Source organism: Cottoperca gobio, chromosome 19 (genome assembly GCF_900634415.1).
Source record: "Cottoperca gobio chromosome 19, fCotGob3.1, whole genome shotgun sequence".
Lineage (NCBI taxonomy): Eukaryota > Metazoa > Chordata > Actinopteri > Perciformes > Bovichtidae > Cottoperca > Cottoperca gobio.
Genome location: NC_041373.1, coordinates 4,307,844 through 4,329,981, shown reverse-complemented (window position 1 = coordinate 4,329,981; position 22,138 = coordinate 4,307,844). Strand labels below are relative to the sequence as shown.

Genomic DNA, 22,138 nt, shown 5'->3' with positions numbered 1-22,138 from the left:
CACTGCTGCCTGACCTCTGCAGAACTCAGTTCCAGGTGCTGCCGGAACTCAGCGCTCCCTTCGCCTCTCGAGACCCTAGTTCCAGGGTTCCCCCTGACTCCAGAGACCTCAGGTCCCATGTACCCCCCGACTCCCATGTTCCCGAGCGGCTAACGCCTTCTCCATGTATTTCATGAGATGTTTACGAGCCATTGTACACACTTTCACGGAGCCGTCAGACAGCAACCTGGGTTTTCTTAGCAATTCATTCTGTGGAAACGATGATGTGATTAGTGTCCTCAGCTGAGAAGTATTTTCCATGTTTGACTTATCACGTTAATAAATATATCGATTTAACTAGAAGATTACTGTTTTGATTCGACATTCAAGCTCCGAGTTCTTCAACTTTTTCGTCAACAGTAGTTACAATTGTGTTTTGAGGTTGATTTATTTTAGGGCAGTCTGGGGGTTCAGGAGTGTTCTCTCCATGGCTGTTTGGGTTTCCTCCGGGTACTCCGGAAAATATATTTTGAATTAGAAGTATTTTTGCTCTGTGTGTTTTCAATAATAAATGCACTCATCATTCATCCATCTTGCAAAAACGTCTTGGGTTCAGAACACAATGTTTATTTCAAAAGGTAAAAATGTGTCTTCAATTGCAGAATTTCTCTGTTATTTAAAAAATTGCACCTAATTTATTATATATTATATATCGACAACCTGCCTATTGTCTTTTTTTTCCTATAAACTCCATCATCCAACATCATGCTTCACATGAATAAATAAGATCATGACACATTTCTAAATGTTTAATTTTTAAATGAGAAGAAATTCTCTGGATTCAAGGTGTGAATCAAACAAAAATGGAACAGTCTGTTTTCTGTCGACACTCAGAATTTATGCAACATTTTTTCCTCGGCCTTTGCCCCGAACAAAGTGCACACTTGTGCGCACACACATGCACGGACACACACATCCACTCCAAACAATTGCAAAGCAGACGATGGCTCACCATGCAACTCCCATCCTGCAAACCAGCCTTTGATCACTTGCCTGAGTGCCCATTTCTCAATGCTAACAGCCTTCCCTGGACTCAGCGGCCCAATGTTATCAGATACACATTACAGCAGGTGAGCATTTTTCAACATATGAGAGGTAACAATTACATTGTTATAAATTGAAATCCCTGATCCTACTCCATAATAACAAAGCTGTACATTAGAAGTTCATCCTACAGGCCTTGTGATCAGCAAAGGCATTAAGCACATATAAGTACACATATCCTGCAGCAGAGTCTCTGGCTCCATCTAGTGCCAGAATACATGTACTTCATGAGAAACCAAGAGCCACAGGTTTGTATATCACTGGCTGCAACCAACTGTGTCTGCTCTTAATACTGGTGGACTCAGTGTGTGTGTGTGTGTGTGTGTGTGTGTGTGTGTGTGTGTGTGTGTGTGTGTGTGTGTGTGTGTGTGTGTGTGTGTTTGCTCCTGTAGCTGGGTGGTGGCTGCGTTTGTTTTTTTTAGGCCACATCTTTCCTTTGCCCCTGTAATGTGCTTTTGGAGGTGGGGAGTGCCCTCCATGCGCCTCTTCATATGTGGCATGATAAGCTCTGCCAGCTCCTTGAATTGCCGCCGTGCATTGGTCACACCACCCATGTAATCAGGGTGTTATGAAGTTGGTGTAGATATTGAGAGTGGCAACATCCAGCACATTGTGCCAGAGCACCGTGGGCCACCTCTGTGTTCTCCGCTTACATGTTACATGTTCGCTTACATGTGAACCATCTGATCCATTGTGTCCACTCCTGATTTTGTTTTGTTATGGTACTGGATCACTTCTGATTTATTCTTCACACTGTGCTCAGGAGGACAACAACCTTCTTCGGCACATAGCTCAACGTGTTCATGTTGCCACTGCATCCAAATTCTGAACTATGCTTCTCCCTTGATTTGGATGGCTTCGTGGTGGTGATACCAGGGCTAACACAATTGTGCCCCTGAGCAAGGTACTTAACCCTGAGTTGCTCCAGGGAGACTGTCGCTGTAGTTAGTTTACTGTAAGTCGCTCTGGATAAGAGTGTCTGCTATATGACCTGTAGTAATAATAATAATGTAATAATAATTACAGGCGGTATGTCTGGCTTGTTCTGGCGAAGAGTCCACACAATGGCCAGGTTCTTCTCCAGGAGCTTCTCAGCCAGAGGGATGCCCTCACACTCAAATAGCCCGTACTTGTGATTAGATTTGATCTGACTCTCCTCGAACTGCATGCTTGCACTCAGATATTGTTGCTACCAGGTGAAGTGTTGACCAATGAAATGATCCCTACCATCCTTTTCCAAAAGTCATTAAAAAAAGTCAGGGAATTACAAATAATTACGCCTTGGAGGGGAAAGGGGATGAATGAACCTGAGAGTAACAGCCTGTCAGGTACACTCTAAAAGTAAAGCAAACACACCCACAACAAGGCAAAGCAGCCTGAGTGTGAGGAGAAGGGCTGAACCTGGAGCACAGCATGCAGTTTCAGAAGAAGAGCAAATCTAAGCACAAGCAGGGGCTATGTGAGTGTGAGGGCATGGTTTTTGGGGAAAGCAATACAAAATCAAGTGAAATCAAGGAGGCATGCTCTCAAATTGAAAAACGCGCTTTTGAATAAAGATAGTAAAAGAGCTCCATAAACGGCCAGCTGTGTAGGTCCAGGAGCACAGTGGACAGTGTATTCATTAAATGACTGACATAGGCATAACTGAAGGAAATGCCTCTCCAGTCCCGACATCCAACTTTATGTCCGTGAGGATTTAGTTTTTTAGTTTAGTTTATTTATTTATTTCGTTTTTTTCTGCCAATCTACAGCTTCACACTCCAATCCGGGAGGTGGCAGTAATGCTCTTACTCGTTGGTTGCAAACACCCAATAAACCTCAGAGAAGAAGAAGAAAAGACGAAGAAGAAGAAGAAGCCATGCAGGGGAAACAGTACAGACGCTATTACCTTATCTCAGCTCTCTGGATGTACGAAACTAGCCGGAGAAGATATTATAGTCGTTGAGTGGATGAGTATTTGACTTATAGTTTTGCAACAATGTCTTCAGTTGAGTGTTTGAGAGAGTTTGTGAACGAGCGACTAACTGCTGCTGCTGAAGAAATATTCAGAGTTTTTCATAAAGCTGTCATCGAGTACGAGGCAGAGATCGACCGTCAGCGCAGACTGCTCGATATCGTTTGGAAGCCCGAAATAAAGTTAGACAGGATAGGTGCGTAAAATGTAATAACACAACACAGAGGAATTGTATGTATATTTAACCCCATGTGTTTTAATATATCACGTTACTGGTACTAATTTGTTCGCATGTCTGCAGTATTATCCTATTCCTTTTGTTCTCTGTCCCTCCAGAGCAACATGTCTGTAAGGAGGAGGAGGTTCTCTCTGACCAGCAGCTCTGTATTCAGGAGAGGAACTCCAGTCTGGACCAAGAGGACCCAGAGCCTCCACAGAGTAAAGAGGAACTGGAGGAACTCTGCACCAGTCAGGAGGGAGAGCAGCTTGTACTGAAGCAGGAGACTGATGCCTTTATGTTGACTCCTACTGCTGAGGAAAGTGACCACCAGCTCCTCTCTCACAACTCTCATGTAGCTGAGAGCCAAGATCAGAAAGGAGGCAAGCATGGAGACTCAGGCTCAACTAATGCTGAGCCAAATCTACAGAATCTACATCCTGAAAGCATAAGTCACAGTAATGATGTCAACAACCCTAACCTGTCAGAGATGCACTGTGATACTCACACAGGCAAACAGCCTTTAAAATGTGACACGTGTGGAAAAGACTTTAAGCATAATTCATCACTGAAGAGACATCTGAGAACCCACACAGATGAGAAACCATTTGCATGCAAAACATGTGGGAAAGCTTTCAGGATTAATGGCCACTTGGTAATCCACATGAGAATCCACACAGGGGAGAAGCCATTTGCATGCAAAACATGTGGGAAAAGATTCAGTCAGCATTCATCATGGAACTCTCATATAAGGATCCACACAGGGGAGAAGCCGTTTACATGCAAAACATGTGGGAAAGCTTACACCACCAATAGTCACTTGGTAAGCCACATGAGAACCCACACAGGGGAGAAGCCATATTCTTGCAAAACATGTGGGAAAAGGTTCACTCAGCATTCATCATGGAACTCTCATATAAGGATCCACACAGGTGAGAAGCCGTTTGTATGCAAAACATGTGGGAAAGCTTTCAGAATGCGTAATATCTTGAAAGAACACATGAAAAGCCACACAGGTGAGAAGCCGTTTGCATGCAAAACATGTGGGAAAGGTTTCAGAACTAAGACTCAGTTGGTAAACCACATGAGAACCCACACAGGTGAGAAGCCATATTCTTGTAAAACATGTGGAAAATATTTCAAATCTAAAAATCATATAAGAAGCCACATGATGAGCCTTTTACACCTAAAACGTGCTGGAGCTTTAGGATCTAGTAGTGGCTTGATGAGCCACATGAGAACTCACACAGAGGGAAAACTGCATCACGGCAGCACACAGGTTCCAGAGATTAAAGAGGAACAGGAGGAACGCTGCACAAGTCAGGAACATTTGTTTACATTAGATTAGAATGAACCCTTCATATCTACATAAGGAGTGTGTCCTCTTCCACTGAGACTGCCATGTTGCCTCTTCAGTATCCCAGAACAGACGAACCAAACTCTGGCTCTAGAAAGGGTCTTTCGTGTTTTTACGCTACCTGAAGCCAGTGTAGGTTCTCTCAACGCTTGGAAAAGGAGGTGAGCGGAGGAATATTCAGTTGGTTGCACCTGCAACCTCAACGCTAGATGCAACTAAATCCTACACACTGGACCTTTTTAAGGGGAAAGTTAATGTTGTAACTGACAATGATAAACAAACTGTTAACCAAGATGAATGTTACTGCATTGTACGCAACTTTTTAATTGAACAAAGATGACACTGAATATGGATGATTGTAGCAATGCTGTTTATATAATTTGTTATACTGCTGCACATTGTTCAAAGAAGTTACAACTACACGGGCCATGTTAGTACTGGCTGTATATTTGTGTACAGAGAAATGAGCTAAAATAGTAATTGAGCTTCACCAGCAACATCATTCTGGTGGACCAGCAACATTAATGGGAACTAGCTGGTAGACCAGCACCGCTGGTTGAGAGAGGCTTTCTAGTCCTCTCAGAGAGTGTCGTTGCTGTTACCGTTTCTGTTTGTCCTGGCTCTGTTTTTGTCTCTGAGTATGCATGATGTGCAAGCCACTATCTTCTACAATCGTCAAACACTACTGAATATTCAAGCCTGTGTCATGGACTTATACTCCCGGGATCCTGGTCAAAGAATCTTACACTGCACTCTGTTCTCTCAACTACCTGAAGGTTTATGGGCTCGGCCCTGCGGCTACCACCATAGGAAACAAGCCAGGTGACGGAGTTAATGTGCAGGCGCCTCGGTGTGAAATGTGATTGTCATCTGTGAGGCATGTATGCACTGAGATGGCAATTTGCGCTGTACCCATATGTTTTTATTTAATCAGTTTTCTTTTATTCATTCATTTTATACATTCACCACAGTTCAATACAGTTACACTACAGATACTCTCACAGTTCAATATCTCAGTGTTATCGGTTGTATGATGTATGTTATGTGTGATTGTGACAAATAAAGATTTCAAATATTAAATGTATTGTTTTGTCCAAATCACTGTTAAAATAATAATTTTTAACAACATTATTATTATAGTAATTTTATATATTATATTAGTGATGGCAGTGTGATACTGAAGCTTCGATACATGCTTCAAACTCTTGACTACAATTACATAGAGCCACTGCTTCAGGAAATGAACAGTAACTGCTTAATTTCCTGAATGAACCACCGGACTGGTTCGCAGTCCAATCAGGTGATTCGCTGACACTGCCTCATCTCGATTCTGACAGGTTGAGACCGTTTTGAATTTGAGCGCCTCAACACTTTATAACCATTCTAAACAATGCACAATTTGTGGGTTGTTGTCGTAGTAGTATGCGTCATTGCTGTTGAGTTGGTATTGCATTTGTATTTGATCATTATGGAGCCAGCCAACTAGCGAAATAATTTCTATGCACGCCAGCATCATATGTTCCTTGTGTGCAAGTAAAGAAACCAGATCTAAATCTGTTGAAATAATGATGTACATCCCACTTAAAAATGCATGGCCCCAGTGGCGCAGCTCGTAGAGCAGGCGTTTCTTCAATTAAAGGCTTGCCGCAGCAGCCCGGAGTTTGAATCCAACCAGTGTCCATCTGTTGTGTCACTATATATTACTATATTTAGTAATATTATATTAAACTGTCTCAACCTGACAGAATCGAGACAAGGCAGTGCCAGTGAATCACCTGATTGGACCGTGAACCAGTGATTCATTCAGGCAATGAAGCAGTTACTGCTTCGGACGTCATATGTCACATGATTTGAAGCAAGCTTTGAAGCAATCATTCTATAGAATTGTACACGTATTGAAGCTTCAGTATCGCACTGCCATCACTACCTGCTCCCTCTGTTGTTTTTCTTGTTAGCTTTTGTATTTTTCAGCTTCCATCCATCCATCCATTGTCTACCACTTATCCGGGGTCGGGTCGCGGGGGCAGCAGCTCCAGTAAAGAACCCCAAACTTCCTTCCTCCGAGCCACATCCGTCAGCTCCCCCTGTGGGATCCCGAGGCGTTCCCAGGCCAGTGAGGAGATATAATCTCTCCACCGAGTCCTGGGTCTTCCCCGGGGTCTCTTCCCAGCTGGACGTGCCTGGAACACCTCCCTAGGGAGGCGGCCAGGTGGCATCCTTACTAGATGACCGAACCACCTCAACTGGCTCCTTTCAACGCAAAGGAGCAGCGGCTCTACTCCGAGTCTCTCACGGATGGCTGAGCTTCTCACCCTATCTCTAAGGGAGACGCCAGCCACCCGTCTGAGAAAACCCATTTCGGCCGCTTGTACCCGTGATCTCGTTCTTTCGGTCATGACCCAGCCTTCATGACCATAGGTGAGGGTAGGAACAAAGATCGCCCGGAAGATCGAGAGCTTTGTCTTTTGGCTCAGCTCTCTTTTCGTCACAACAATGCGGTAAAGCAAATGTAATACCGCCCCCGCTGCTCCGATTCTCCGGCCAATCTCTCACTCCATCGTGCCCTCACTCGCGAACAAGACCCTGAGGTACTTGAACTCCTTCACTTGGGGTAAGGGCTCATTCCCTACCCGGAGTAGGCAATCCACCGGTTTCCTGCTGAGAGCCATGGCCTCAGATTTTGAGGTGCTGATCCTCATCCACACCGCTTCCTCAACCAAACTGCAACCCCTCTCCTCCACGACTACGCCTCGATATCCTGTCCATGAAAATTACAAACAGGATTGGTGATAAAGCGCAGCCCTGGCGGAGGTCAACATTCACTGGGAACGAGTCCGACTTACTGCCGAGTATCCGGACACAACTCTCGCTTTGGGCGTACAGGGATTGGATGGCCCTCAGAAGTGACCCCCTCACCCCATACTCCTGCAGCACCTCCCACAGTATCACAGTATACGCCTTCTCCAGATCCACAAAACACATGTAGACCGGTTGGGCGTACTCCCAGGCCCCCTCCAGGATCCTTGCGAGAGTGAAGAGTTGGTCTGTTGTTCCACGACCAGGACGGAATCCGCATTGTTCCTCTTCAATCAAAGGTTCGACTATCGGCCGAACCCTCATTTCCAGCACCTTGGAGTAGACTTTACCGGGGAGGCTGAGAAGTGTGATACCCCTGTAGTTGGCACACACTCTCTGGTCCCCCTTTTTGAATAGGGGAACCACCACCTCGGTCTGCCACCCCCTAGGCACTGTCCCAGACTTCCACGCAATGTTGACAAGGCGTGTCAACCAAGACAGCCCCTCAACACCCAAAGCCTTCAGCATTTCTGGACGGATCTCATCAACCCCTGCGGCTTTGCCACTGGGGAGTTGTTTGACTACCTCAGTGACTTCCAACAGGGAAATTGACGATGGTCCCCATCAGCTTACAAAGTGCTCCTTGCACCGCCTGATAACCTTCTCAGTCGAAGTCAGCAGGGTCCCACCCTTGCTGTACACAGCTTGGATGGTTCCCTGCTTCCGCCTCCTGAGGTTCCATACGGTTTTCCAGAAGCACCTTGCTGCCGACCGAAAATCCTTCTCCATAGCTTCTCCAAACTTCTCCCACACCCGCTGCTTTGCATCTGCCACGGCAGAGGCTGCCGTCCTTCGAGTCCGTCGGTACCCTGCAACTTTTTCCAGAGTCCTCCCGGATAACATAACCCGGAAGGACTCCTTCTTCAGTCGAACGGCTTCCCTGTCCACCACGGTGTTCGAGGGTTACCGCCCCTTGAGGCATCTTGAGACCACAGCTCCTCACCGCAGCTTCAGCAATAGAGGTTTTGAACATCGCCAACTCAGGTTCAATGCCCCCAACCTCCACAGGGATGTCTGAAAAGCTCCGCCGGAGGTGTGAGTTGAAGCTCTCCCAGACAGGGTCTTCCTCCAGACGTTCCCAGTTCACCCGCACTACCCGTTTGGGCTTACCAGGTCTGTCCAGAGTCTTCCCCCACCCCTTGATCCAACTCACCACCAGATGGTGATCAGTTGACAGCTCCGCCCCTCTCACCCGAGTGTCCAAAACATTCAGCCTCAGATCAGATGATACGATCACAAAATCGATCATTGACCTTTGGCCTATGGTGCTCTGGTACCACGTACACTTATTACACACACTTTTTCGGCTTTGTTTTATTAAAGCTCGTTTTTCGTTAAAATCCTAGTCTGTTGTACTGCATTTGGGTCCTCACCTCACCGGCGTAACAGTACGAACCGACCACATATGGACCAAGTGGATACAATGGAGGAGGAATTTTATGACCTCTGACGGGGAGTGGAGGAGAGCTCCCTGTTGGGAGGTCCAACAGGCTGCTTTAAGATTGGCACACAAAGAAGTGGCTGCTAAATCCAGGCTAAAGAGTATTTGGCATGGGTGGCTTCAAAACTGTGTTAATACTCCCCATGGCCAGCCTAATTCTGAATCGGCTAGCCTCCGCCTCGGGGGAGTCCAGCAGGCTAGTCCACACAAGGTGAACCTGGGCATCATAAGGCCGCCTCTCGAGATCCAGACTCCAGAGACATCAGGTCCCGTGTACCCCCCGACTCCAGAGACCCAAGTTCCTGTGTTCCCGAGACGGCCTCGCCCGGTCTCCAGCCTGGCCTCCTGAGTGGCTCCGCCTGCATCCAGCCCGTCCTCCTGAGTGGCTCAGCCCGCTTCGCCGGCCTCCCGAGCGGCCTCTCCCGCTTCGCCGACTTCCAGCGCGACCTCCTGCCTCTAGCCTGGCCTCTCCGAAGGCCTCCTGAGCGGCTCGGTCCGTCTCCAGCTCGACCTCTCCGCCGGCCTCCTGAGCGGCTGCGTACGCTTCGCCGCCCTCCAGAGAGGCCCTGCCTGCTTCGTCGCCCTCCAGAGCGGTCTTCCTGGTTTGTGTGTTCAGTTTACTTTTTACCTTTTGTATTGTTATAGCCTGCGCCCTGTGTTGTTTTTGCTTGTTAGCTTTGTTTTATTAAAGCTCGCTTTTCGTTAAAATCCTAATCTGCTGTACTGTATTTGGGTCCTCACCTTTTCCCCGGCGTAACACTGGTATTTAATATCAAAGGAATTGGAGAACAGTTAAATTAAAATATTTACCTTCCTCCCATCAGGCACATTCACCATTGCAGCCAGGAAACTGCTGGCCCTTTTCAAGAGAACAAGGACATTTATTCATTTCCGTTTCCCACCACGTCTCATCACTCAAGTGACACTCAGCAAAGAACCAGTCCATCCACGGGTACATCGCCAGTGCACCGAGGGAGTTTTCAGTCTATGTAAGTCGCACATTTTCCGTTATTACCCTCTACAGGACTGTCTCAGAAAATTAGAATATTGTGATAAAGTTCTTTATTTTCTGGGTTTGCAATTAAAAAAACAAAAATGTCATGCATTCTGGATTCATTACAAATCAACTGAAATATTGCAAGCCTTTTATTATTTTAATATTGCTGATTATGGCTTACAGCTTAAGAAAACTCAAAAATCCTATCTCAAAAAATTAGAATAGTTCCTCAGACCAAGTAAAAAAAAAAGATTTATAACAGCAAAACAAAATCAAACATTTGAAAATGTCCATTAATGCACTCAGTACTTGGTTGGGAATCCTTTTGCACGGATTACTGCATCAATGCGGCGTGGCATGGAGGCAATCAGCCTGTGGCATTGCTGAGGTGTTATGGATGCCCAGGATGCTTCAATAGCGGCCTTTAGCTCATTAGCATTGTTGGGTCTGGTGTCTTTCAGCTTCTTCTTCACAATACCCCACATATTCTCTATGGGGTTCAGGTCAGGGGAATTGGCAGGTCAATCGAGGACAGTAATGCCATGGTCAGTACACCAGTTACTGGTGGTTTTGGCACTGTGGGCAGGTGCCAGATCATGCTGGAAAATGAATTCCTCATCTCCATAGAGCTTTTCAGCAAACGGAAGCATGTAGTGCTCTAAAATCTCTTGGTACACAGCTGCATTTACTCTGGGCTTGATGAAACACAGTGGACCAACACCAGCAGCTGACATGGCTCCCCAAACCATCGCTGACTGTGGGAACTTCACACTGGATTTCAAGCAACTTGAATTTTGCTCCTCTCCAGCCTTTCTCCAGACTCTGGCGCCTTGACTTCCAAATGAAATACAAAACTTGCTTTCGTCTGAAAAGAGGACTTTGGACCACTCTGCAACTGTCCAGTGCTTCTTTTCCATAGCCCAAGTCAGACGCTTCTTCCGTTGTCTTGAGTTCAGAAGTGGCTTGACCATGGGAATACGGCTATTGTAGCCCATTTCCCGGACACGTCTGTGAACAGTGGCTTTTGATACCTGGACTCCAGCTTCAGTCCACTGTCTTTGAAGCTCCCCCAAATTCTGGAAGCGACTCTTCTTCACAATGCTGTTAAGGCTGCGGTCATCTCTTTTGTATTGTGCAGCGTTTCCTGCCACATTTCCCCCTTCCAACAGACTTTTTGTGGATGTGCTTTGAAACTGCACTCTGTGAACAGCTTGCTCTTTGAGACATTTCTTTTTGTGTCTTACCCTCCTGATGGAGGGTGTCAATGATGGTCCTCTGGACAGCAGTCAGATCAGCAGTCTTCCCCATACTTGTGATTTAGTTTACTGAACCAAGCTGAGTGTTTTTCAAGGCTCAGGAAACCCTTGCAGGTGTTTCGAGTTAATTAGACGATTCAAGTGATTCGTTGAACACCCTACTAATATACTTTTTCATGATATTCTAATATTTAGAGATAGGATATTTGAGTTTTCTTAAGCTGTATGCCATAATCAGCAATATTAAAATAATAAAAGGCTTGCAATATTTCAGTTGATTTGTAATGAATCCAGAATGTATGACATTTTTGTTTTTTTAATTGCATTACAGAAAATAAAGAACTTTATCACAATATTCGAATTTTCTGAGACAGTCCTGTATATGTCTTGTATACTTTTTGTTCTTCACACAGTGCACGACAAAAGCTTCAACTCACCTGTCTGTCTTTCTTCTCCAGGGACTGAGGACAGAAGATGAGGAGGGAACCTTTTTAGGAACAACCTGCCTGTGAGTACGATATGAGTGAGACTGTGTACCTTTCATGAAAATGCATTTTCTTTTTTACCAGATCACTGCTCAATATATGGCTTTGTATAGGACAATAAGTAGAGATGTCTTTAACTGTACTCCTGAGAATAAAACCTCTTCCTGCCATATTAATGGCTGCAAACTACAGGAGTTAAACTGTATTATAGATAGAGGTGGAGCTGCTATTAAAACTAGATGCAAAACATGCAAACACCACGTAATCAATACAGATGCAAGGTGCATGAACACCTGTGTGTGTGTGTGCATGTGCGGGGGAGCCTTGTATGTTCAAAACTACTCTGCAGAATGTTCAGGTCAGGTAGTCAGGTGCCCTCCTGTAGCTGGGTGGTGGCTGCGTTTGTTTTTTTTAGCCCACATCTTTCCTTTGCACCTGTAATGTGCTTTTGGAGGTGGGGCGTGCCCTCCATGCGCCTCTTCATATGTGACATGATAAGCTCTGCCCAGCTCCTTGAATTGCCGCCGTGCATTGGTCACACCACCCATGTAATCAGGGTGTTGTGAAGTTGGTGTAGGCATTGAGAGTGGCAACATCTAGCACATTGTGCCAGAGCACCATGGGCCACCTCTGTGGGTTTATTCTTCACACTGTTGTCGTCCACAGCTCTGTCATCATGCATGGTGCTGAGGAGGACAACAACCTTCCCCTTCTTCGGCACATAGCTCACCATGGTCATGTTGCCACTGCATCCAAATTCTGAGCTATGCTTCTCCCTTGATTTGGATGGCTTCGTGGTGGGGATGGTCTAGTGGTACGCCTTCAAAACAGGCTGAGAAGGCTGAGAGTTCAATACCAGGGCTGCCACAATTGTACCCCTGAGCAAGGTACTGTGGAAATCATGAATTTATCATCAAACTTAGTATTACCGGTACTTGCTATTTGTGGAAACATGAATTTATCACCAAGCTTAATGTCACTTGCTCAATCTTAGATGTACACTGCACTTTTATACTTTTTTTTATGTACTGAACACATCACCATGTAAGTGGTGTACATTTATATCTTGATTCATGTAACATACACTTTACTATGTATGTATATTTTTATACTTTTATACCTTGATTAAAGTACCATACGCATTACTATGTATGATGTTATATTCTTATACTTTTGATCAGAATTATATGCATGTCCATGATTAAAAAGAGTATGTTGTTTATCCTGTACACACGACATCTATTGCACGTCTGTCCGTCCTGGGAGAGGGATCCCTCCTCAGTTGCTCTCCCTGAGGTTTCTTCTATTTTTCCCCCTTTAATTATGGGGTTTCTTTTAGGAGGTTTTTCCTTGTGCGATGCGAGGGTCTAAGGACAGAGGGTGTCGTAACCTGTACAGTCTGTAAAGCACACTGAGACAAATGTATAATTTGTGATATTGGGCTATATAAATACATTTAATTTGATTTGATTTACTCACACAGAGTGAGTTGAACTGTGGCACACAGAGTGAGTTGAACTGTGGCACACAGGGTGCAGGGAGCTAGCTTTGTTTAGACTATAACCAGATAAGGGGTGCGTAAGAAAAGAGGCCCATTCCTCTATCATAGCAGGTGTTGTGTTGAACGGCAGTAACGCAAGGCATGAGGAGACCTTGAAGATGTTATGGTACAACTTTAGCACTCTGTGTCAGGCTGAGACACAGACCAGAGATTTACTGTTCAATATGTATACATAATGTAGTGTAAGTTCAAGCATGTATACTTAATGTAGTGTAAGTTCCCAATAAATGTAAACAGGTACCAAATCAGGACACCAAAGATGAAACTGTGCCAAGAGGCATGATCACGCCTACTGCACCAGCAAAGGCCACCATTGGATGGTGACCTACAACAACCAATAGGAAGAAGAAAACATTCCTCTTATCTAGAGATATAGGCTAAATGTTAGAGCTCATTCGGGGCCTTTTTGTGAAACTGTGACACAGTTAACTACTTTGATGTTCTGTGGAGCAGTTGAGCTGATTGGCCCTCATGAGTATAATTTGATGTTTTGCTGCACTTTTGATGTAAATAAATAACTTAATATTATAACCTAAAGATTCCTGGTCCATCTCTTTTATAGATAAAAACACGTAACAGTACTTAACCCTGAGTTGCTCCAGGGAGACTGTCGCTGTAGTTAGTTCACTGTAAGTCGCTCTGGATAAGAGTGTCTGCTAAATGACCTGTAGTAATAATAATAATGTAATAATAATGACAGGCGGTATGTCTGGCTTGTTCTGGCAAAGAGTCCACACAATGGTCAGGTTCTTCTCCAGTAGCTTCTCAGCCAGAGGGATGCCCTCACACTCAAATAGCCCATACTTGTGAATAGATTTGCTCTGACTCAGATATTGCTGCTACCAGTTGAAGTGTTGACCAATAAAATTATCCCTACCTACTTTTCCAAAAGTCATTAAAAAAAAAGCCAGGGAACTACAAATAAGTTCCCCTTCCTTGGAGGAGGAAGGGGATGAATGAACCTGAGAGTAACAGCCTGTCATGTAGTTCAGAAAGTAAGACCACTTTTTCTTATACATATTTTAGTACTTCTTTCTGGCAGAATTTATCATTATGGCCGACTTAATTTTTTCTTGGATTTCTTATCACCATAGTCCCTAAATGTTTGTAGAAATGCAGGAAAAGGGATTAAAATCGAGAACATTTTTTGTGTCCCCCCTACTTCTCAAACCAAAGTTACACCCTTGTGTGCACACAAACATTACAGCAACTTACCTGTAGATGACCGCCTTGTAGCAAACAGTAGGAGTTCCCTGCTCTGTATAATAAGCTGCTTCCTACAGGCGTAGACTTCTTCTCAACATGACTAGACAGTGGTAGAAAGAAATCATCATTGACACACATTGACACAGACACACACTCCTGCTTAATACTTCAGCTGTAGTGTCACTGTGAGTCACTTTTTTATTTTATCAAGTCGTGTGTAAAGTCATCAAATTAGGGACTCGAGTGACTTGATGTCAGCTAGGAAATTTCCATTCACATTTAACTTCCTTCCTAAATAAGCCTTCACTTATAACTTATTAAACTTCTACTGAATACACAGCTAGAAGGTACTTTACACTATATAATACTACAATAAATAGGCATGAATATTAAGAATGCACAGAGTGAATGAGAGATAAATCAAGGCTTTCAGCAGTTCAGTCTCAAGTTTTAAAACAAATCCTACTTCAGACATTAGGTTTGCAACAAGTTAAAATATCAAGAGTTTGGTAACTTACCTTTAATTCATATGGAGCAGAAATGAATGAATCAAAATCTCTCAAGAGACGAGTTGAAATGCTTCGATAATGTTTTCCTTAATCAGAGGTAACAATCATATCACGAATGATGTGAACAGATTGATCTGTAGATAATAATAACTCTGAAGTCTGCTGGTTTTACCAAAATCATTGGTTCTCAACCTTTGTTGGGCCAGCGGCCCCCTAACCATTATCGACGTCCGTTACCGCCCCCCATCAAATAAAAAGTTGTCTCCCCTGAAATTAATTTTTTTGGATCAAATCTTTTTATTCATACACATTTAGAAAAATACAATGTACAATCACAACCGATACAACACAAATGACAAAAAATACAGAAATAACAAACAATAAGAACAATCAGACAAGAGGACAAAACTAAGGAAGAAAAATAAATAAATAATAATAATAAACCCTCCCACCCCCCATCCCAGGACCTCAAAGGACCAATGACTGCAAACAAATATGTCAGTTAAGATGGTTAGATCCACTCCTTCAATTTTTCAGCTGTCAACACCCATACACCAATATTGGACTCCTTAACTCCAATCACACGTGCAGTGGACAGCTCCATGTACACTACATCAAGAAATGTTAGTAACCAGCAGGTCACTGAGAGCTTGTCTGGTTGTTTCCACCTCATAGCAATCAATTTCTTGGCAGCCGTAAGGCCAGCATAGAGAGGTCTTTTCTGGTACCCAGCTGAGATAAGTCATTCAAAAGAAAAACACCGGTATAGTCAAAGCAAATATGTCAGACAACTCAAAGGAGACCCCGTTCCAAAAGCGGGCAACAGGCGGGCATTCCCAGAACATATGGAGAAATGTACCAGGATCCCCCATGGAGCACAGTGTACACCGAACATCTGCCAGAAGACCCATCATATGCAGCCGTCTGGGTGTCAGGTAAGTTCTATGCGCATTCAGGTGGATTAGTTGGTGGTTGGGATTGCGAGACGCCTGAAGAATGTTAGACCAGACTGAATCCCAATTAAAATCAGGTCTCAATTCTGGGACATCCTTCCTCTAAAGTCTATCTAAGGGAAGGTCACCATAAGAGGACTCAAGTAAGTAAGTATAAAAAATCGAGACAAAGCCCCTGGAAGTTCTTCTATCAGTGATGAGTTTGTGGAATGGATGCCGTGCTAAATGTTGATCCCACGGAACGCCATAAGCCTTAAGCGCTGCCCTAAGCTGTAGATAAAAGAAGAAAGAGGTGCCTGGAAGGCCATAACAGCCTTGAAGGTCCTGAAAAGAGCGGAGTCCACTGTCACTGTAAATATCTCCCAAGATGTGAAGACCCTTCCTCCCCCATTGGGAAAAATGAATAGGCCTTCGCCTTATGAGTAATTGGTTGTTATAAATATTGGTGAATTGAGATGCCAGGGGCATTGAATAGAACATCATTTCTGTGCGTTTCGCCAAGTCTGAATAACATGAGTAATCAGAGGGCCGAACCTAAGCTGACATTGTTTGATAGATATGTTTGTGTAAATTATGTCCTGAAGTCTACATGGGGAGACTAACTCCTCTTCTAAAGCACGCCATGAAACCACAGCTGTGGGATCAAACCAATTAAGCAAAGGTCTTAATGAAAAGGACCAGAAATACAATTTAAAATGTGGTACTGCCAGTCCCTCATCAAGTCTCCTCCGTTGATAGAGGAAGCATTGAGCTGATAAAATTAACTCTAGGCAGTATATTCATTTTAATTATTGATGCTCTGGCTTGTAGTGAGTTGGGCTGGCTCGACCACCTATTGAGGTCCTGGAAAACCTTGTTGTACGTGTCCATATAATTATTCTTTATAGTCTTGTTAAGGTTGGGGAATATTTCAACACCAAGATATTTGAAATGTTTTACCACAGGAATGTTTGCAGGGAGAATAGCTGATTTGGCAGCGTCGTTGAGAGGCAAAAATGCAGATTTGGGCCAATTAATCTTAAAACCTGATAGGTTGCCAAATTCCTCTATTACACTAAGCAGACGAGTTGTAGACGCTGAGGGGTTCTGCATAAAAATAAGTACATCATCCGCGTAAAGGGCAATGTGATGATGCGAGCCTCGGATAGAAATAGGGATAATGTCCTGTGATTGTTTAATAAATTGGGCCAGTGGCTCGAGCGAGAGGGCGAAGAGCCCTGGACTTAAGGGGCAGCCCTGTCTGGATGACCTTGCTACAGAAAAAAGCGACAAAATAGTTTTGCCTGTTAAAATCATAGCTGACGGTGCAGCATAAAGTACTTTGATCATATGGATGAACCCCTTACCTAATCCCATAGACTCCAGAACAGACCATAGGTATGATCATTCCAGCCTATCAAAAGCCTTCATAGCATCCAGAGATAAGACAGCCGCTGGTGTTTTATCATCTTTGCTAGTGTCAATGATGTGCAGCAATCGCCTGAGATTGTCCGAGGCTAGGCGACCCTTTATGAAACCGGTTTGGTCACAATGAACCAGAGATGCCATAAAGTTCTGTAGGCGACGAGCCAGGACCTTTGCGTAAATTTTAAGATCGGCACCAAGTAGGCTTAAGGGCCTGTAGCTGTTACAATCAGATGGATCTTTATCCTTTTTTAAAAGTAAAGAGATAAGAGCTGTATTAACATATCTGCAAAAATTGCCCCGTACTATTGAAAACTCAATCATAGAAAGCAACAGCGGGCCCAAAAGGCAAGGTCAAATAGAGCTCTGGGTGGATGCCATCCCACCCCAGTGACTTACCCCTCTGCATGTCAAGGACCGCTGCTTTAAGTTCCTCCAAACTAATAGCATCAGCCAATTGTTTGTAATCATCCTCTGTTAAGCATGGTAATTCCAGCTCATTAAGAAAAGCCTCATATTTAGTTTTATAAAAAGTGATTTCAGATCTATATAATTCAGAATAAAAAGATTGGAATGCACCATTAATTTGTTTAGGGTCAGTGGTTATCTCCCCTTGCTGGGTTCTGATAGAAGGGATGTCAGCAAAGTGTTCATCAGCATGAATTTTCATAGCCAGCAGGTGACCAGGCCTAGAGCCGTGGAAGTAATAGTGTTGTCTCGTCCTGTACATCAAAAATTTGGACCGCTGTCTAAGAATGGAGTTGATTTCTTTCTTAACTACCTTTAACCTTAAATTAAGCTGTTCAGTGTAATTTGATTGAAGTGAAGTGTCCAGATTAGCGTACAAATTTACCAATTTTTCCAATTTGGAGAGTCGAGCCTTTCGCAGATTAGATGCAAATAGTGTAGAATTGCTTCTGATTAGCGTACAAATTTACCAATTTTTCCAATTTGGAGAGTCGAGCCTTTCGCAGATTAGATGCAAATAGTGTAGAATTGCTTCTGATAAATCCCTTAATTGAGTCCCACAATATCCAAGGATCTTCGACAGATCCTACATTAAACTCTAAAAATTCTGTGAGTTTTGTCTTATTTTTTAGTAAAGTTGTGTTAAATCTCCACCTAGGGGCACGGGAGGAGAGTTCTCTTAGTGAAGTGGAGAGTAAGATGCCTTTGTGATCGGAGAGAGCTATAGGCAGCATGGAAACATCAGTGCTGTCAAAGAGATGGGGAGAGGCAAACAAGTAGTCGATTCTAGAAAAGGTCTTATGTCTGGAGGAGAAGAAAGAAAAATCTTTCGAAGATGGGTTAATCAGGCGCCATTGGTCAACTAGCCCTGTATCGTGAGCCCATGCACGCAGGGCGGTAGAAGCCCTCCCTTTGTCTGTTGTCTCAAAACCTCGTGATCTATCTATATGGGTCCCATACAGCATTAAAATCGGCCCCCACTATAAACAAGTAGTCTGTCAACTCCAACATTGCAGTAGTGAGCACATTATAGAAATCTCCCTCAAATGAGTCAGGAGCATATGCTGAGACCAGTGCAATTTTCCTATTAGAACATTCGACTTTTGCGATAGTTATCCAGCCTGTTGTGTCCGCCCATACATCTAAAACTTTGATATTTAATTTGCGCTTAGCCACTATGGTCACTTATAACTTTTGAAGAGATCATTCGGCGTGAAATTATTTAAATGTGTAATAATAGTGGGATGTTGTCGGGGAGCTCAAGACGCACGCAGTCATTTCGTTCACACGGTCAACCAGAAATCGTCTCCCCTGAATTTTAATGTTGATTATTATTCTGTTTGTATTATTCTGATTATTATTCTTAGTATTTATTATTTATATTACATATTGATTAAAATAATTTTTCTGATATTATTTATCTTACTATATTATGTTATTATAAAACTCAAATTCTCTGAGATTGAAGTTACATAATAAGATTTCTAAATAATAATAAATATTATATTATTAAAATAATTTTCTAAATGCTAGTGCACGTTTCCGTGTCTACTGTGTTGCTTTGCGCATTCACATTCTCTCCTTTGCTCTGTTTCGCGAAGGGCGGGGCTCCGCTCCCGGCACACACACACACACACACACACACACACACACACACGTGCGCACACCTACAGTCAGAGACAGAGTGGAGGAAAGGAGGGGAAAAAACTACAAAGTGCAAAAAAGTAAACAATCCAATAGTGATGTGTCCTTTCGTGTCGAGGCTTCGAAGCATGTGTCGAGTAATCGCGGAAGATTTTTGTGAAGCACGTATCGAGGCTTGTGTTGATGACCCGGCCTGGGGTTCAAAACAGACCTGCTGCTATTTGCTGCATGTCATTCCCCTTCTCTCTGTCCTAAAATATTAAACTGCACTATTATTGACGGCGTAAAAAGCCCACATCTTTTTCCAGGCACTCTCTTCTCAATAACACGTAATAACACAATCATTAATCTTTATTTTTAAATAGAACATTAGAATCAGTCTTATATGTGTGCGTCAAAGACTTTTCAGGGCAAAGATACTTTAAATCCACTGCAGCCTTGCACTTCATCAGAAGCTTCGAGTAATGAACCCATTTTCGCAGCAATTGGCTGAAGTGGTTCAGGGCTTCACATACCTAAGCCATGCCATTATAATCACTCTGCCGGTTTTACATTTATTGTCTACTTGATGGCGCAGTAGAGTAAATGACACACCATGAAGCTTCGGCCCATTTGCAAACCAATTGGATGGAAAGCTTCAATGCTTCATGAAGCTTCATCTCGCCATCACTACAATCCAACACATTAATTATAAATGAAGCGACGTCGACCCCAAGGTTTGGAAACTTAGGCGAAAAGATCTGCGATGTCTAAAGGCACACAGCCTGAATCAGCACTAGTGATGCAGATGTTAGCTCTGCTGATGTTAGCTCTGCAACTACGAGCAGTCAGAGTGCAGCTCGTCTGCTGCTGGTCCAAGTCCCGACCAGAGCGTTAGTTTGTTACCATTAATTCAGATTAGTTTTAACTTTAACTGATATTTTTTTCTTATTGTTCCAATTATTGTTATTATTTATTGTAATATTTGTTAAAAAATAAAATATGTGAACACTTAGAAATATGACTCTTAACTGTTTATTCAGGTCCAAATGCTCTGTAAAAGGGTCCCACGGGGAGCGCCACGCCAAGTCCGTCTCATAAGTTTGACTCACTTGTTGTTGGACCTAAACATTCACTGCACCTCAGGGGGATCAAACCCACAACCTGCAGTATTCTAGTCAGTCTTCTCTCACTCTGAGCTATTTGATGTGAGACTTTGTGTATTGTCAGAGCTTTTGTCTTCTTCACCTTCAGTGTTGGACATAAATATTCAGTGACCTCATCAGGATCAAAACAACAACCTCAGGTCTTCTGAGCCGTCTCGCATCACTCTGAGCTGTTTGATCTGAGACGCTACCAAAAAAGGTAGAGCTTTTAAAACATACAGTCATGAAGAAGTGATTAAAAAAGTCACAAATTACAGTCTGGTAGAGTGAGAGCCTCCTGTACTATATTATGTATTTATTTATCCTTTGTTACTTTATTCATTTATCTTTTGTTACTTTGTTCTTGTTTTTATTAGTTTCTGTATTATTTATTTTACTTTATTCCTGTATTTATTAGTTCCTGTATTAATGCACGCATTCAACTAAAAAGGTTCCCTCCTTTTCTTCTGTCCTCAGTCCCTGGAGAAGAAAGACAGACAGGTGAGTTGAAGCTTTTGTCGTGCACTGTGTGATGTACAAAAACTATGCAGGACATATGGAGGGTAATAACGGAAAATGTGCGACTTACGTGCACTGGCGATGTATCCGTCGATGGACTGGTTCTTTGCTGAGTGTCATTTTAGTGATGTGACGTGGTGGGAAACGGAGATGACTAAATGTGCTCGTTCTCCTGAAAAGGGCCAGCAGTTTCCTGGCTGCAATGGTGAATGTGCCTGATGGGAGGAAGGTAAATATTTGAATCTCAATGTTCATAAACTACAACTGTTCTCCATTTCCTTTGATATTAAATACCAGTGTTGCGCCAGGGAAAAGGTGAGGACCCAAATGCAGTACAGTAGATTAGGATTTTAACGAAAAGCGATCTTTAATAAAACAAAGCCGAAAAATACAAAAGCTAACAAGCAAAACAACACTGGCGCAGGCTATAACAATACAAAAGGTAAAAAGTCAACTGAACACACAAACCAGGAAGAAATGAGGGATCACAGCATGAGGAGGAACGAGAAAAGCATCCAACAATACGGGTGTAACATGAAATGACGAACCGTCATGGAACAATGAGACAGACAGGGATATATACAGACAGAAACTAATGAAGCGAACGAGACACAGCAGGATGGCAGAAGGCCGGTGAAGCGGGCGAGATCGGTGAAGCAGGCAGGACCACTCTGGAGGGCGGCGGAGAGGTTGAGCTGGAGACGGACCGAGCCGCTCAGGGGGCTGGGCTGGAGGCGGAAGGAGAGGCAGAGCTGGAGTCGGACGAAGCCGTTCAGGAGGCCGGCGAAGCAGGAGAGGCCACTCGGGAGGCTGGCGAAGCGGGCTGAGCCGCTCAGGAGGACGGGCTGGAGACCGGGCGAGGCCGCTCAGGAGGATGGGAACTTGGGTCTCTGGAGTCGGGGGTTACACAGGACCTGAAGTCTCTGGAGTCGGGGGGAATACGGGACCAGAGGTCTCTGGAGTCAGAGGGAACCCTGGAACTAGGGTCTTGAGAGGCGAAGGGAGCGCTGGGGTCTCAAAAGGTGAAGGGAGCGCGGAGTTCCGGTAGCACCTGGAACTGGTGTCTGCAGAGGTCCGGCAACAGTGGGAACTGGGGTCTGCAGA

General features: G+C 43.9%; 1 protein-coding gene across 1 annotated transcript; it reads left to right on the top strand.

The window, feature by feature from the left end:
* Window positions 1-2,894: 2,894 nt before the first annotated feature.
* On the top strand, window positions 2,895-5,691 carry LOC115024162 (gastrula zinc finger protein XlCGF57.1-like). The gene is made up of 2 exons (XM_029455490.1): window positions 2,895-3,233; window positions 3,374-5,691. Exons 1-2 carry the CDS (start codon window positions 3,062-3,064, stop codon window positions 4,600-4,602), a joined length of 1,401 nt encoding a protein of 466 aa, XP_029311350.1. The 5' UTR covers window positions 2,895-3,061; the 3' UTR covers window positions 4,603-5,691.
* The last annotated feature ends 16,447 nt before the right edge of the window (window positions 5,692-22,138 follow it).

Bases quoted from the DNA above. Each gene is read 5' to 3' on its own strand.
- LOC115024162 (XM_029455490.1), top strand. From the start codon at position 3,062: ATGTCTTCAGTTGAGTGTTTGAGAGAGTTTGTGAACGAGCGACTAACT. The intron at 3,234-3,373 runs GTGCGTAAAATG...CTGTCCCTCCAG, and splicing joins AATAAAGTTAGACAGGATAG to AGCAACATGTCTGTAAGGAG.